Genomic DNA, 14561 nt, shown 5'->3' on the forward strand with positions numbered 1-14561 from the left:
CCTGGTGACCTATCTGGACCAGATCATCCCTCGGGTTCCTTCCACAACGGAAGGTCTTATCTTCCCAGACTGATTTTCCAGGCAGGGAAAACTGAAGCTGAAGTGTTAAGAGGCTGGAAAGCTGAGAGGGGTCTTATGAGCCGCTGCGCCCAGGAAACCCAGCTGTCCCCACCAGGTGTGACGAGAGACTCGAGCTGGTGGTGAGCAGAATGAGGGGCTACCTTACACCAGGCGGACTGATGGGCTGGAAGCTACAGTGTGACATGTCCAGGGTGGGATGGAGTTTGTGCCTTGGGAGATGGGGCAAAGAAGGAGCAGCTGGGAGGGGCAGAAAGGGTGAAGCGGAGACAGTCCTGCCTGGGTCAGATTGCAGGGAGGGGAGCAGCACCAGCTGGGGACCAGGCAGCCAAGGGCAGGGAAGATCTGTCAGATGCAGAGTGGGAAGCAGGAGGCAGCTGGGGCAGACTTAGGAGAGATAAGAGAAAAGGAGGGAGAGGTGGCCAGGCTTTCCAGCCTCTCAGGTCTCCAATTTCTTTTTTAAAAAAATTTTTTATTTAAGTTAATTTTAATTAATATATAGTGTATTACTAGTTTCAGGATAGCATTTGGTGATTCATCAGTTGCACAGAGCACCCAGTGCTCATGACATCATGTGCCCTCCTTAATGCCCATCACCCATTACCACATCCCTCCGCCCCCTCCCCTCCAGCAACCCTCAGTTGGTTTCCCCTAGTTAAGAATCTCTTATGGTTTGTCTCCTTGTTTTCGTCTTATTTTATTTTTCCTTCCTTTCCCCTACATTCATCTGTTTTGTTTCTTAAATTCTACATAAGAGTGAAATCATAGGGTGTTTTTCTTTCTCTGACTGACTTATTTCGCTAAGAATAATGCCCTCCAGTTCCATCCACGTTGTTGCAAATGGCAAGATTTCATTTTTTTTCTAATGGCTGAGTAATAGTCCACCATATAACACATATACCACATCTTCCTTATCCGTTCATCTTTTGATGGACATCCAGGCTCCTTCCATAGTTTGGCTATTGTAGACAGGCTGCTATAAACATTGGGGTGCACGTGCCCCTTCGGATCACTGTGTTTGTATCCTTTGGGTAAATACCCGGTAGTGCGATTGCTGGGTCATAGGTGAGCTCTATTTTTAGAGGCTGCACCAGCTTGCATTCCCACCAGCAGTGTAAGAGGTTCCCCTTTCTCCCCATCCTCTCCAACATCTATTATTTTGCAAACGTCTATTACTAATTTCAGCCATTCTGACCAGCGTGAGGTGGGATCTCATTGTGGTTTTGATTGATGATTCCTTAACGCTTAGTGATGTTGAACATTTTTTCGTGTGTCTGTTGGCCATTTGTGTGTCTTCTTTGGAGAAATGTCTGTTCATGTCTTCTGCCCACTTTTTTTTTTAAAGATTTTATTTATTTATTTGATATAGAGAGAGACATAGCGAGAGAGGGAACACAAGCAGGGGGAGTGGAAGTGGGAGAGGGAGATGCAGACTTCTCGCCAAGCAGGGAGCCGGCTGTGGCCTTGATCCCAGGACACTGGGATAATGACCCCAGCTGAAGGCAGCTGCTTAACCGACTGAGCCACCCAGACACACTTATCTTTCCATTTAAAAAAATTATATTTTCTTCTTGACTGGGTTATTTGTTCGGACTCTATTAGTTTCATCATCTCCCCAGTCATCTGGTATACCCGCTCTCTCCTCCCACCTTCCAGCTCCACAGTCACTGAGCAATTTACGGTGGAAACCGTCCTTCCTTGGGTGAATAGCCCTATTCCATCTCTCTTAACGAGTAGCACCCTAGATGACTTCAAAAAAGATCAAGAAATGAATTTAGACACTGGGCCAGCTACTTCCCCAGCGTTATCCTTATCACCTGAAAGGACCCAGCCAGGCAGCTGTCATGTTTCCCCATTTTGCAGATTAGGAAACTGAGGCACAGGGAAATTTAAAAATGCAGCTGATGGTTGCTAGAACTGGGATTCAAACTCCCGTGTATCTGGCCACAGAGCTTTTGGCCCGCTGCGTACACCAGGGCTGCACAGGAGACAATTACATGAATGGAGAAAAAATAAGCAAAATTCCATCCTGAGCTTTCCGGCAACCAGTTCAAAGATGAACACAGCAGCTCGCTTGCCGTGATCGCAACTGTAGTTGAAACCTTCCCCACCCTTGTGACCCAGCAGCATGGCCTTGAGCTTGGAGCCCTGTTCAGTCTCCTCCTGGGTCCACCTGTCCCTTGCCCCCTACCCCTCTAATCCTTCCACCTCTTGGGGCAAATATATCCCAAATAAGTGTCACGAGCCTCTCTGGCTAAAGCCCCGTGTAACACGCCCCCTCTCCCTCCCCAGTTCAGGAGATCCCTTCAGAACCCTCCCAGGCAGGGTATTTCCGGTAAAGGTCCGGGCTCCTCAGAGAAGGGTATGACTTATCGGTGTCCTCCAAGCTAAGGATTCTGTGGCCAGTGCGTGGCATGAGGCCGGGTGCTCAGAGGAAGGTGATGGGTCTCCCACCAGCTCCTCCCTCCCTCTGCGTTCTGGCTTCCAGGAATTGTAGACTGGGTACCCCTCCCCCAACCTCCATCTCTCTCCCCACTCAGCACTTCCGGCCTTGCTTTCCCACAGCCCTTCACCACCCACCCCCCGCCCCCCCAGCCCTGTGATGGGAGCGTCGTCAAGTGTGTCTTACCGTAGTGGTGGAAACTGTCTCTGAGCAAGGCCGCCAAGGGGATGTCCCGGGGCTGTCGCAGTGGCCCGGCCCTGACGCGCTGGGACTGAGCTAAGTTTAATCAACAACCCAACCGCCTCCCCCCTAAACCGTACCCTCCCAGTACAACAGTGGTCCTGAGACAGCAGGAGGCAGAGGTGAGTGCCCAGGGTTCCAGTGCCCCCACCCGAACTCCCCGTTCAGCTCTGTCCTCCCATGTGACACAGAACTCACAATCTCGGTCGTTCCTGTTTTACAGGATCGCTGAGAGTTTGTGTGATACTAGGCGTGCTCACGCTTTAAAATCAGTGAGAAGACTGACCTTGTGGGAGCCAAAGTCCTCCTGATTCAAATCCTTGCTTGCTGGTGTTCTAGCTGTGTGGCCTTCGTCTTCTCATCTGCAAAATGGGGGTAAGAATAGTACCTCCTTTTGCCCTCATGGTGTTGTTGTAAGGATTAAGTGAGTTAATAACACAGTGCACTTAGAACAGAGCCCGATGCATGCGAAGGGCTCCATAAATGCAGCTCTGGAAGACCCGAAAGGTCTAGAATGTTCCATGGTGGCCCTCGCAGATCCTTGTCCCCACAGCAGTCCCCCCCAACACCCCAAGCAACCTGCCATAGGATGTTCGCTGAGTGAATGTGCATATTGGTGAACAGGTAGAGGGAGGGAGGAAGGAAAGAAAAAAGGAAGAGAGGGAGGACAAGAGAGCTACAGGGAGGGTCCAGGAACCTGGACAGAGCCCCCAGGCGTTGGGACCTCTCCAGCCCCACCGGTTTACCAGCAGCCCTGTTGACACAAGTTATCCAGAGGGGAGAGGCCCTGGGGGGGCCTGAGCCAGCACTGGATGTTTCTTCTGAAGGGCAGCAAAAAAGCAGTTCCTTGGAGAACCTTCTATGTCTCCAGCCTTGGATGGTGCGTCCTTGGGTTTGGACCCTCAGATGGAACTGTCTGGAGAGGGGGAGCCTTGGCTGTAACAACATTTTGAGACCAAAGGGGGAAAAAAACCTACATGTTGAAACTTGGGATTCTGTGTGCCTTGGAATTTTTTTTTTAAAGATTTTATTTATTTTTTAGGAAGGGAAGCAGGCTCCCTGCTGAGCAGAGAGCCCAATGCGGGGCTTGATCGCAGGACCCCCAGATCATGACCTGAGCTGAAGGCAGAGGCTTTAACCCCATGAGCCACCCAGGTGCCCCGCCTTGGAAATTTTTATTGTCTATCTGCCCGATGGCTTGCCTGTATGGTGACACTGATGTCCTTTTATTTTATTCTTAAAATTTTGGGGGGGGGGGCAGAGTCTGAGGAGGAGGAGTACAGGACGGGGAACAGGTCATTTGGGTTCTGGTCCCTGCCTTGTTACAGCCTTGCTGCCTGACCTCCTCCCACCAGCGTCTCTGGCTCCCACTGTTCTGGGCGCCCCTACTGCTGGGACAGTGGAGGAGCCTGGGCTGGGTGACGCACGAGGAGTTTCCATTCTGTGTCCCCAACCGACTGTGGCTTGAGGTGGCACCGCTCAAACCACAAGCCCCTGATCAGAAGCCACTCCCCTGACTTCTGGCTGGGAAAGCCTCAAGGGGCCCAGCCAAGGCCATGCCTGCCACAGAGGCCAGGAGCTGGGGTCAGGACAGAAGGGGTGAGGGGCCCAGGCGTTGTGGCACGGCAAGAAGAGAGGGACACAGACTGAGTGGGAGGGCATCCGAGGTCTCCGACATCGGGGGGCCCTGGGTTTGAACCCCAGGACTTCCCCGCTCCGTGTGATCAGCACAAGTGATACCTGCCTTCTGACTCTCCACTTCCTCACCTGAAAAATGGGGTCAAATGGCCATTTTTCTTATTGGGAGGGGTGGGTGAGGCCAGTCCTGTGTCTGGTTAGCTTTATCATAACGCCCCAGAGTCTCAGGGCCTCCATAATGGTCCCAGAAGCCCATTGGGACTGCGGATCCCCCTCCAGGGGAAGGAAGTAGGGCCACAAGGGGGTTGACACCCTTGAATCGATGACAGAGGATCCTGACTGAGTCTCATTCTGAAACACTAAGGAAGGCCCCTCTGTCCTACTGAGGGCCTGGTCCTCTGCCTGCTGCTGAGAGAACAGTCTGTGGTCTGTCCTGCTGTCTGTCTTCCCTGGGCTGGGCTGCGTCCCTCAAGAACAGGGTCTGGGTCTTGTTGGTGTCTGTGGCCCTGAAGCCCAGCCCAGGCCGGCATCATGGGGGTGGCAACGCCTGTTTAATAAATGAGCCCGCGAGTTGCAGTGCTGGATGGAGGTGACCCAGGTGGCCTCTGGGGACCTGCCTGGGCAGCCTCTGAAGGTTTGGTCAAGGCAACGGGAAAGCTGTGCACCGCTCACGGACTTTCCTTTCCTCCCAGCCCAGGGAGGCCCCAGAGGCCACAGCAGGGAGAAGTGGCAGGTTATGCCTGTTTCTGTGGGAGGAGAGCGAGGGTGGCTGTAGCTTAGGCGAGTGAAGCAACTTCCTTCCAAAGTAACGTGAGCACTCAGGGTCACGTGGATCTTTGTAACAGCCATCCGTGGCATCGTCAATAACCGGCCTGCTCCCACCCTTCTCCCCCTGCCTGGGCCGGGTTGACCTGTGTCCCCTGGAAGACACTTTGAATTCCTGATACCTTGGAATGTGACCTCATTTGGAAATAGGGGTCTTTGCGGATGTAAATCAATGAGGGTTCCTTATCTGATGTTACTGGTGTCCTTATAAGAAAGAAGAGACACCGAGACAGATACATACAGGGAGGAGGCCATGTGACAACGGACGCAGAGGCTGAACGAATGTCAAGGATTGCCAGTAACCTCCAAAGCTAGAAGAGACAGGAGGCGTCCTTCCTAAGAGCCTTCAGAAGAAGCCTGGTCCTGCTGACACTTTGACGTTGAACTTCGAGCTTCCAGAGTGGTGAGTGAATAAATTTGTGTTGTTTTAAGTCACTGCGTTGGTTGTACCTTATTAGGACAGTGCTCGGAAACTAACACATTACTTGGCGCCTAGGACAGCTCTGTCCTCCCAAACACCTGTCCAGACAGCATCTGGCAGGGGCACATGGAGACTAGCCCCCCAGCCCCCACCACAGCCCCTGGGCCTGGGAGCTTGACCTTCCTCAAAGGGATTCAGGGAGAGGCTCAGTCAGCAGAAGACCTTCTCCAGGGAGGGCTGGACTCCCAATTCTACCCTCAACCCCAGCCTTCTTGAACTCTGAGGCTTGGCTGACCCATAGCAAAGGCTGACTGGGAGGGGCTGTCCCATTGTCGCCCAGGCTGATCCCCCCCTGGAACAGTATTGTGGAACCATCGCTTCCTTCCTGAACCAGACTGAAGAGTGTCCCCTCCACCCACATTCATGTCCACCTGGAACTTGTGAACCTGACTTTATTTGGACACAAGCCCTTTGCACATTTGTAGCAGGTTAAGATGAGATCATTCTGGATTAGGGGGGCCCTACATCCAATAGGGTATCTTTTGTAAGTAGAGGGCTATTGGGCACAGAGACCCAGACGCACAGGGAAGAGGCAGCGTGAGGAGGGCGGCAAAGACTGGTGCGATGCTTCTACCAGGCAAGATGTGCTAAGGGTTGCTAACACCCGAAAGCCGGGACTTGGGCCGAGTCAACCTCTCCTCCCAGAGCCCCCGTCTCCTGCTCTGCAGAGCAGAGACGTGTAATTCCCCACTCCCACACCTGCACTTGAGATGTCACTGTGAAGGGCCCAGCTCTGGACCCAGAGATCGAAAGACGGACCGTATCATCATTGGGAGAGTTGATAGAAACTCTCATTTGCTCACTCGTGCCCCGCATGCCAGGCTGGCAACTGACAGAGTCAAGACAGACGAAACGTTTGTCTTCACGGAGCTCCTGGTCTAGGGATGGGAGAGTGGGGAGTGACAGACATCTGTGCCTGTGCTGCCCCCGCATTTCTACTCTGTGGCTTAAGATGTCCCACTGCCTGATGGCCCCAACTGGTGGGCAGTCATGAGCACCTGCTGTGTGCAGGACCATGGGAGGGAGCGAGACACCCAAGCAGGCATTGACCCAACCCCACATCATGAAGCACCGTGTTCACTGGCGGGCGCTGTGTGGCAAATATCACCAACCAAGAGACTCCCGCGGTAGAAATTCATTGTCTCCCAGGTCCGAAGGCCAGAAGTCCAAGTCCGAGTTGTTGGTTCTTTCTGAGTTCTGGCGGGAAGACCCTGCTCCGTGTCTCTTTCCTACTCTCTGGGGGTGAGCTGGCCATCTTTGGCTCTCCCTGGCCAGGGGACACATCACCTCGTCTCTGCCTTCACCATACACGGAACTCACTATGTGTGTGTCTGTCTCCACATTTCCCCTATTTAGAAGGATATCAGGTGGCCCCCCTCTCTGCTACTCCACTGTGACCTCATCTGAACCCATCACAACCCTAATTCCAAACAAGGTCCCATCCAGAGACGCTGGAGGTCAGGACGGCCACCTATGAACTTGGAGGCGTGTTTGGCTTGGGATGTTGAATGTCCAGCCATTTTCCTTCCAAGCCGAGGACTTCCGTAGAACATCTAGCTCTGTCGGGCAGAAGTCAGACGTGTCTCCTTCATGTTGCTGTCCCCAGCATCTAGCACAGGAGCTGGGAGGTACCTTTCACCAGGGCTGCGGTCTCTGGAATTGGGGCTAAAAATGTTATTATGAGAAGTAAATGGAACAGGGGCGCCCTGTTGAATGAGCGACCGACTCTTGGTTTCGGCTCAGCTTGCGCTTTCAGGGTTCCGGGATTGAGCCCCACGTGGGGCTCCACGCTCAGCATGGAGACTGCTTATCCCTCTCCTTCTGTTCCTCCTCCTCCTCCTCTTCTCTATCTCTGTGGAATAAATGAATAAAACCTTAAGGGAAAAAAAAAAACCAAAACAGAAGAAGTAAATGGAAGGGCCTGCAAAGCACCGGGCGCAGGGCCTGGCCCACAGGGCGTGCCCTCCACTGTATCAGCCGGGACCCGAGGGCTGTTACCATGGGGCTGCAGGGGTGTGAGAGGAAGGACGGCTGCCTGCCCCCACTTCCAATTCCACTCATACCTGGGGTTAAAAGAGAGGCCTCCGGGGTACAGGGCACACACTGGCAATTTATACTCCCTTCCCCCTTTTTCTGTCTCCAGCAACCCAGCTCTGTCATCCCTATCCACAGCTGACAAGATGGCCGCCTGGGAAGGCGATGTGTCTGTGTCTTGCCGGCTCACTAACAGGGGAAGGGACTGGACTCTAGCCAGGTCCTCTAACTCTCCAACCGCTGGCTGGATCCTTGTCACCTGAGTGTGGTGGGCCCACTGAGGCCTGTCCTTCCCAGTCCTGCAGGCCCAAGCGCACTGTGCTCTCTGGCCTCCAGCCCTCACGGACCAGGGCTTCAGGTAGCTTCTCTGTCCCTAGAGCCCAAGGGGGCCCAGTGTTAAGGTGACAGGCAGCTAGGCTGGGAGCGCTGAGGCTTTCTGTGTGAATGTGTCCCTCTGCCGGGGGGAAAGGGTGTCCAGGGCTCATGGCTGCCCATCGACAGAGGGAAGCCCTGACTGGGTAGGAGGCTGGCCCCTGCCCCAGCTCTCCGAGCTCTTGGGGAGTTGGCAGCATCGCCCCTAGCACCCCTGTTTTTGAACACCTCCCTCAGCGCTTTGCTGCCCCCCCACTCCGGGATCATCCCCTCCCCCACAGACTGTGGCCGATCAATGGCCCTGTGGCCGCCAAGTCCAGAGGACCTCGATTGCACAAGATCTTAGGCTTTTCAGACTGTCCGGCTACTAGGCTGCCCAGTCCGGGGTCTGGGCCACTTTGCTTTCTGAAGGACAGGATGCAGTACAGAGACAGGGCTCAGGTCTCCCCACCCCTGTCCCCCACCAAATCCTGTCCTCCTTGGGAAGCCTGCAGCTGGGGCTGAGGGTCAGGGCCTGGGAGGAGGGGAGGAATGAGGGAGGGAGGGAACATGGCCTGGGGTGGGGGCTATGGAGGTTGGGGCAAGGCTGTGGGGCCTCCGTCCCAGGGTCCCCATAGGGGCAGAGGTGAGGAACAGGAGAAGTGAGAGAGGAGCCCCCTGCCCGGCTAGTGTGGCGCAGAGATGGTGCCCAGATGCTCCGGGCTCGGGCATGCACTCCTGACGGACACCCCAAGGACCCACAGGGATCTCTCTCTCTCTCTCTCTCTCTCACTCACACACACACACACACACACACACACTGGCACACGACACCAGCACACATGCCTGCAGCAGGCCCCTTCAGAGCGCACAGAAAACTCATTCTTGCAGCCGTCCTCACCCCTGCCTGCTCCTCAGGGTGAGCAGCTGCCAGGCCCAGACATGCTGGACACACACCCCCATCCACACTCACACTCCACATTCACACCTCCCCCTCCACACTCACACCTCACACACACCTCACACCCTCCACACTCACACCTCACTTACATCTCACACTCCACAAGCACACACACCCTCACACACACCTCACACTCCACACTCTCACACCCTCCACACTCACACCTCACTCACACATCCCCATCCACACTCACACCTCACTCACACCTCACACACCCTCTACACTTATACCTCACTCACACCTCCCCCTCCACACTCACACCTCCCCCTCCACACTCACACACCTCACCTTCCACACTCATACTTCCCCCTCCACACTCACACCTCATACTCCACACTGACACCTTACTCACCTCTCACCTTCCACACTCACACCTCATACTCATACCTCACACACTGCACACTCCACACACAGACCTCACACCCCATGTTCCTCACACACACACCCCTTATACTCCACACACACATCATCCTACTTCACACTCACACACACCCCGGGACCCACATAACACAGCACACAGGGGTTCAGGTGGGCAACCCCCTCACAGGGTAAAAACAGACCAGCTCGTGCACACCCAGGCAACCCCAGTTTACAACACATGCTACGGGGCACTCTCGGGCCAGCCCCCCACGGCCACGGCCGCTCCGCCCACTAGCACTGGATCGTGAGCCACACTCGTGATCTCAGCGGTCCGGTTGCCCCATTACGAAATATGAAGAGAAGCGGGTGAATTGAATTTTAGTCATGTTTTTATTGAATCCAGTAGAGCCACCATGCTGTCACTACAACATGGCTTCGTTGTGAAAAGTTCTTGTCGAGGCATTTTACGTTCTCTATGTTTGCACTAAGTCCTGGAGACCTGGTCTGTGTCTTACCCACGAAGCGCGTCTCAGGTCAGACTGGCTGCATTCCAGGGGCCCAAAAGCCACATGTGGCCAGTGGCCACCGAAATGGAGAGCACAGCTCTGGAGAATCATGTAGTAATTCAAATAACTTCCAGAGGAACAGAAAATTGCATTGAACCCCACCCCCACCCCACTTTCTCCTTTTCTGTCCCCAGACCACGGGGGCCTCCGGTTCTCTTTCTGGCCACTGGCCCCTCTGGTCTCACCGAACTCGGTAAGGAGACCCGTGTGAGTGCCTGGCCCACAGCACGGCCCCTCTGCACAGCCCCCTGTCCTTGGCCACCCCCACCTAGTGCTCTAGGGGACCAGGGGCTGTAACCAGGCAGGAACATCACCAGGCAACAGGCCTCAGGGGAGAGCTCGGATCTCCCACACCTGCCCGCCAGCCTCCGGGGAGCCCATGGGGCGGGGCGGGGTGGGGCGGGGTGGGGCGGGGCGGGCCCTGCCTGGCCCCTGCCTCTGGCCTGTTTACCTGTGCTCAGTCACAGTGCAGACCTAAACCCAGCAGCAGGCCCATGGAGCCTGGGGCCACAGGCCACAGGGGACAAGGGCCAGACACCCTGGCCATGGCTCTGGGCCATTGATCCAGCCCAGGCTGGCTGGGTGGGGGTAGGGAGACCTTGGCCTGGACAAACAGAGGCTCTGGGCCTGCGTGCCGACCCGGCACCCACCTGCCACTCCCAGAGGTAAGCGGGGGCCTCCAGAACAGGGGACCGGGATCTGAGAATGACCCAGTGACAGTGTCCCTTCAGAGAGCCAGGCCCAGCTCCCTGGGGCTGGAGCCCTCCACCCAGCTCTGCCCTCTGCCCAGGTTTGCAGGGCCGCATCAGCCAGACAGCAACTGGGTAAGCGGAAGGTGAGGGGTACACAGAGCTGGGCTGGAGGTAGGACAGGGTGTCGTGAGGCCGGGTGTCTGGGCAGGCACGGCGGCAGGGCAGGGGCTGTGGGTTTGGGGTGCTGGGAAGCTGGGGTTCAGGTGCGGCTGGTGGACTCTGGAGCAGGGACTGGGTGGAGGAGAGGCGCAATTTGCCAGGCTGAGCACCCCACTCTCGCTCTGCAAGACCAGACGTGCCCCTTTCTGTCCCCGCACACCTCCCTGGGCTTCCCGGTGTGGGATCCAGGGACCTGAGCCTAACTCTGTGCTAAATGGGGGACCCTGAGCTCCCAGGCCCAGAGCTGAATGCTGCGGGCTCTGCTTGCATGCGTGCATGTGTGTAAGTGAGTGTGCACACCCTCGAGCATGTGCACACGGGTGTGAAGTGTGAGCAACGCCTCCGCGAGTTTATGGGTCACAGACGGGTATGTGGGTACCGTAATGTATCCCCATTGGGGCACACCTATGTATGCGTCTGTGATGTATTGGTCTTTGTGGAGGGCATTTCCAGGCACACGGCCCCACACTTGGGCTCACACGAAGTAGCAGGGACCTACTCTAGGCCCCAGGGAGCCTCGCTAGAAGCTTCCTCCCATAGCCCTAGATCAGATTTCTGGGTCTGTTCCTCCCCGCTCCACCCTGCCTCAGAAGAATGACCGTGGCAAGTCATTTTATATCTCTGCACCTCATTTTCCCCAGCTACTAGAGATAACAAAGCAGAGGTCCCTGGCTAGTGGAGGCTGAAGGAGAATGTGGTTGGCGGCATCGTCCAGCAAAAGGCCGGCAGGTGGGACGAGGTCCAGGTCCGCCCCCGTGAGCTCCGCTTCCAGTGGTCAGAGAGCAGGAGGAACAGGTGCTAGGGAGGCGGCCAGGGGCTCGGGTCAGAGAAGAAGCTTCGCCTCTCCCTGCCCCCAATGTCAGTTGAGGCATATCCACCCTCTGCTTCCAGGAGCTCACCATCAGGGGGCAGCGGATGCCCCCAAGGTGCTGTGCACAGTGATGGGGGCGGCCCAGGATGCTTCAAGAGAGGCAGCCGCTGGGCATTCTGGGAGAGATGCCAGGAAGAGGTGGGAGCTGGGCTGAGGTGTGCAGGGGTCGGCTGGGAGCGGGCCAAGTCAGAGGAGGGTAGCCCGGGCAGAAGGAAAAGCATCTGGGAAAGCCAGGTGACGCCCACGAGTTTTCAGGGTTCCAGGAACGATCTACATGATGCTCTTCCTGCAGAGCGAGCTAAGAGTCCTTGACCTGTAGATGTTGCCTCCCATCTTCGTTATTGACAGAATGGACAGCCGACACATCCGGGGTCACCGGGGTGCTAAAAGGGGAAAGAGGGAGCAGGGAGAGAAAAGGCAGGAGAAGCCGGCCGGGCCACGTGTACCTACAGCCCCTCCAGCTGTGGGGAAGGAGCTGGGATCCTAGCACTCAGGAGCTCCACGACAAGGATGGAGAGCCCAGCCCTGCTGCTGGAGAAGGCACGCAGCTGGGAGAAGCATACAGAGAGGAGACAGAGAAAGGACACAGAAGCCTAGCATGCAATTTGAGGTCGCCAGAAGTGCTCTGAAGAAATTGGAGCAAAGACGTGAAGGAGGGAAAGGCCAGGCCTTGGAGCAAACTGAAGGAAAAGCATTCCTGGCTGAGGGAACAGCCAGCACGAAGGCCCCGAGGTGGGACGCACCTGATCTGTGCAAGGTCTGGCGAGCATCCAGGAGTGGCTGCAGAGGAGGGTGGGAGGGGACAGAATGACCAGGGCCCCAGGAGTCCTGGTGGGAGGTGACGGGGAACCCAGGTGAACCTTGGGCTCTATCTAATCCTGGGTTTTTACACAGTGGCTTTTCTAAAACTGGGCTCCTTTGAGAGGCTCACAGTCCTCCCAGATGGGGGTGAGGGGGCGCTTATGAAGGAGATGACTCCGTGGAAGGAAGGCCTGGTCTGGGGGGTGGGAAGAAGAAGGGAGGGGGGCCTACTGCACATCTGACCCTCGACTGCTCCCCTTGTTGCCTCCTTTGAGAGACCTCCGTCTGACCTTCTCTGTGCCTCATTTTCCCCACTAGTACCCCGACGATGTGTGAGGCAGGGGAGTGTAGGGGTCACGGTGCAAATCTGGAGACACAGCGCTGGGTTTTGCAGCCTGGCTCTGCTACTAACCAGCTGGGAGAACTTGGCCAAGTTGCTCAACCTCTCTCTGCCTCAACTTCCTCAACTGTAGAATGGGGTTAATAAAAAGAACCTACTTCCATAGGGTCTCTGTAGGTGTACATGAGATAGTGTGTAGAAAAGAGTTGAGACACATGTCCACTATTGTCACCTCTGGGCCTCCCAAGTCCCCAGGGCTCTGTGAGTCACCCTGAAATAGCCCCTTAGTGATCTGGACTCAAGAGTCAATCAGGGGTGTGGCCATCTCTGGGAGAAGGGGTCGACCTGGGCTGAGGGAGGGCAAGGAGCTGACCTGTCACCTGGGCGCTCCCTGATCTAGCCCCGCTCAGCTTGTCGGGACAGCTTGTTTCTCACCAGGGATGCTAGGGACACTTTGGGCAGTGGGCGGGGCTGTCCCCACCATTGCAGGATATGTGGCCCCATGAAAGCCAGCAGGGCCTGCCCCATGTGTACTGACATCCTCTGGTTAGGGGTGAAGGGGGTCCCAGTGCAGCTGAGAATTGCAAGCAGTCCCTCTTCCCTTGTACTGGATGGGGACCCCAAGGGTCCCTATGGCTCGGTGCCCGAGACTCTTACCTGGGAACAATGCCAGGAGGAGTGAAGGAGCAGGGAAGCCGGAAGGAGGTCCAGGAGGCCCCTTGAATCCAGGTGGGAGGACTTTGAACTTCACCAAGGAGCCCCATGTTCAGAAAACCCACCGTGTGAAAACCCAAGTCACAGCTCAAAGCAAACCCCTCCCACCTCGACACACATACACATCTGGGGATGGGTGTTAGTGCTACGGCAGCATTTCTGGATGCAGTAAGAAGAAACTTCTCGGTGGTCTAGAATCCTCGTTCGGCTTGGTGGGTGGGTGGCTGAAGACCCTTCTCTGTACGGTGGGAAGATCCGCCTGAGAAGCCGAGTAACACTTGGAAGTTTCCTGGGTTGGGGGAGGGGGTTCCTGAAGATACAGCTGCGGGCTCAGGGCGCTGAGATGGACGTCACTCAGTTATTATTAAATTCTGATTGTTCATTAACAGCTCACTTAACAGGAAGCAGCCCAGGGTGGTGGGAGGAGCAGAGAGTCAGACACCTGGGCTTTACCCCCACCTCCTGCTGCTTTCCTGTTATATGACCCTGGGCCAGTGGCTCAGCCTCCAGGGTTCAGTTTTTCCATCTGTACAATGGGGTTGATAGCGAGGGACAGATATTAGAATCACACTGGGAAAACGAGGCTAGAAAAACCCCAGAGTGAGTTGTGATTAAAACACTCTGGGTCTCGGTTTCCTCATCTGTCCGATGGGTACAGAACCCCGACTGGTGTACAAAGGTTCAAGCCAGGTGATACACGTCAATTGTCTGTGCAGAGTGGGCCTGAGGAGGAAGAACACTGGGGACAACGATCCTAACATCCCCGGGTGACCAGAGGATGAAATGAAATGTGTTCCATAGACACCCAATGAATCAATGTTAGTTTGTGCCTCCTTCCCTGTCCCGAGGAGACCTTTAGCAGGGAGACAAGAGGGATGGGACTTCTGGAAGGGCAGCTCTCTGGCCCAGCAGGGTGGTGGCTCAGGGCCTTCTGGGGGAGGGTTTAA

The 14561-nt window shown here is 55.7% G+C and overlaps 1 protein-coding gene across 2 annotated transcripts in view; it reads left to right on the plus strand.

Annotated features, from left to right (window-relative positions):
* The first annotated feature begins 10584 nt into the window (after positions 1-10584).
* The window catches only part of LOC111157540 (transmembrane protease, serine 6), a 33125-nt gene continuing 29148 nt past the window's right edge, over positions 10585-14561 (plus strand). Inside the window, exon 1 of one of the 2 annotated variants that reach the window (XM_022519041.1) lies at positions 10585-10642. Coding sequence is in view for 1 of the 2 variants with exons in the window: in XM_022519042.1 (XP_022374750.1) it covers positions 13035-13039 (5 nt within the window). In the remaining variant the exon portion in view is untranslated. Of the gene's footprint in view, positions 10643-13019; positions 13040-14561 lie in introns of those variants that run through there. The other variant, XM_022519042.1, reaches the window with a different exon arrangement.

This window comes from Enhydra lutris, unplaced genomic scaffold (genome assembly GCF_002288905.1).
Source record: "Enhydra lutris kenyoni isolate GAN:26980312 unplaced genomic scaffold, ASM228890v2 scaffoldscaffold55, whole genome shotgun sequence".
Classification (NCBI taxonomy): Eukaryota; Metazoa; Chordata; class Mammalia; order Carnivora; family Mustelidae; genus Enhydra; species Enhydra lutris.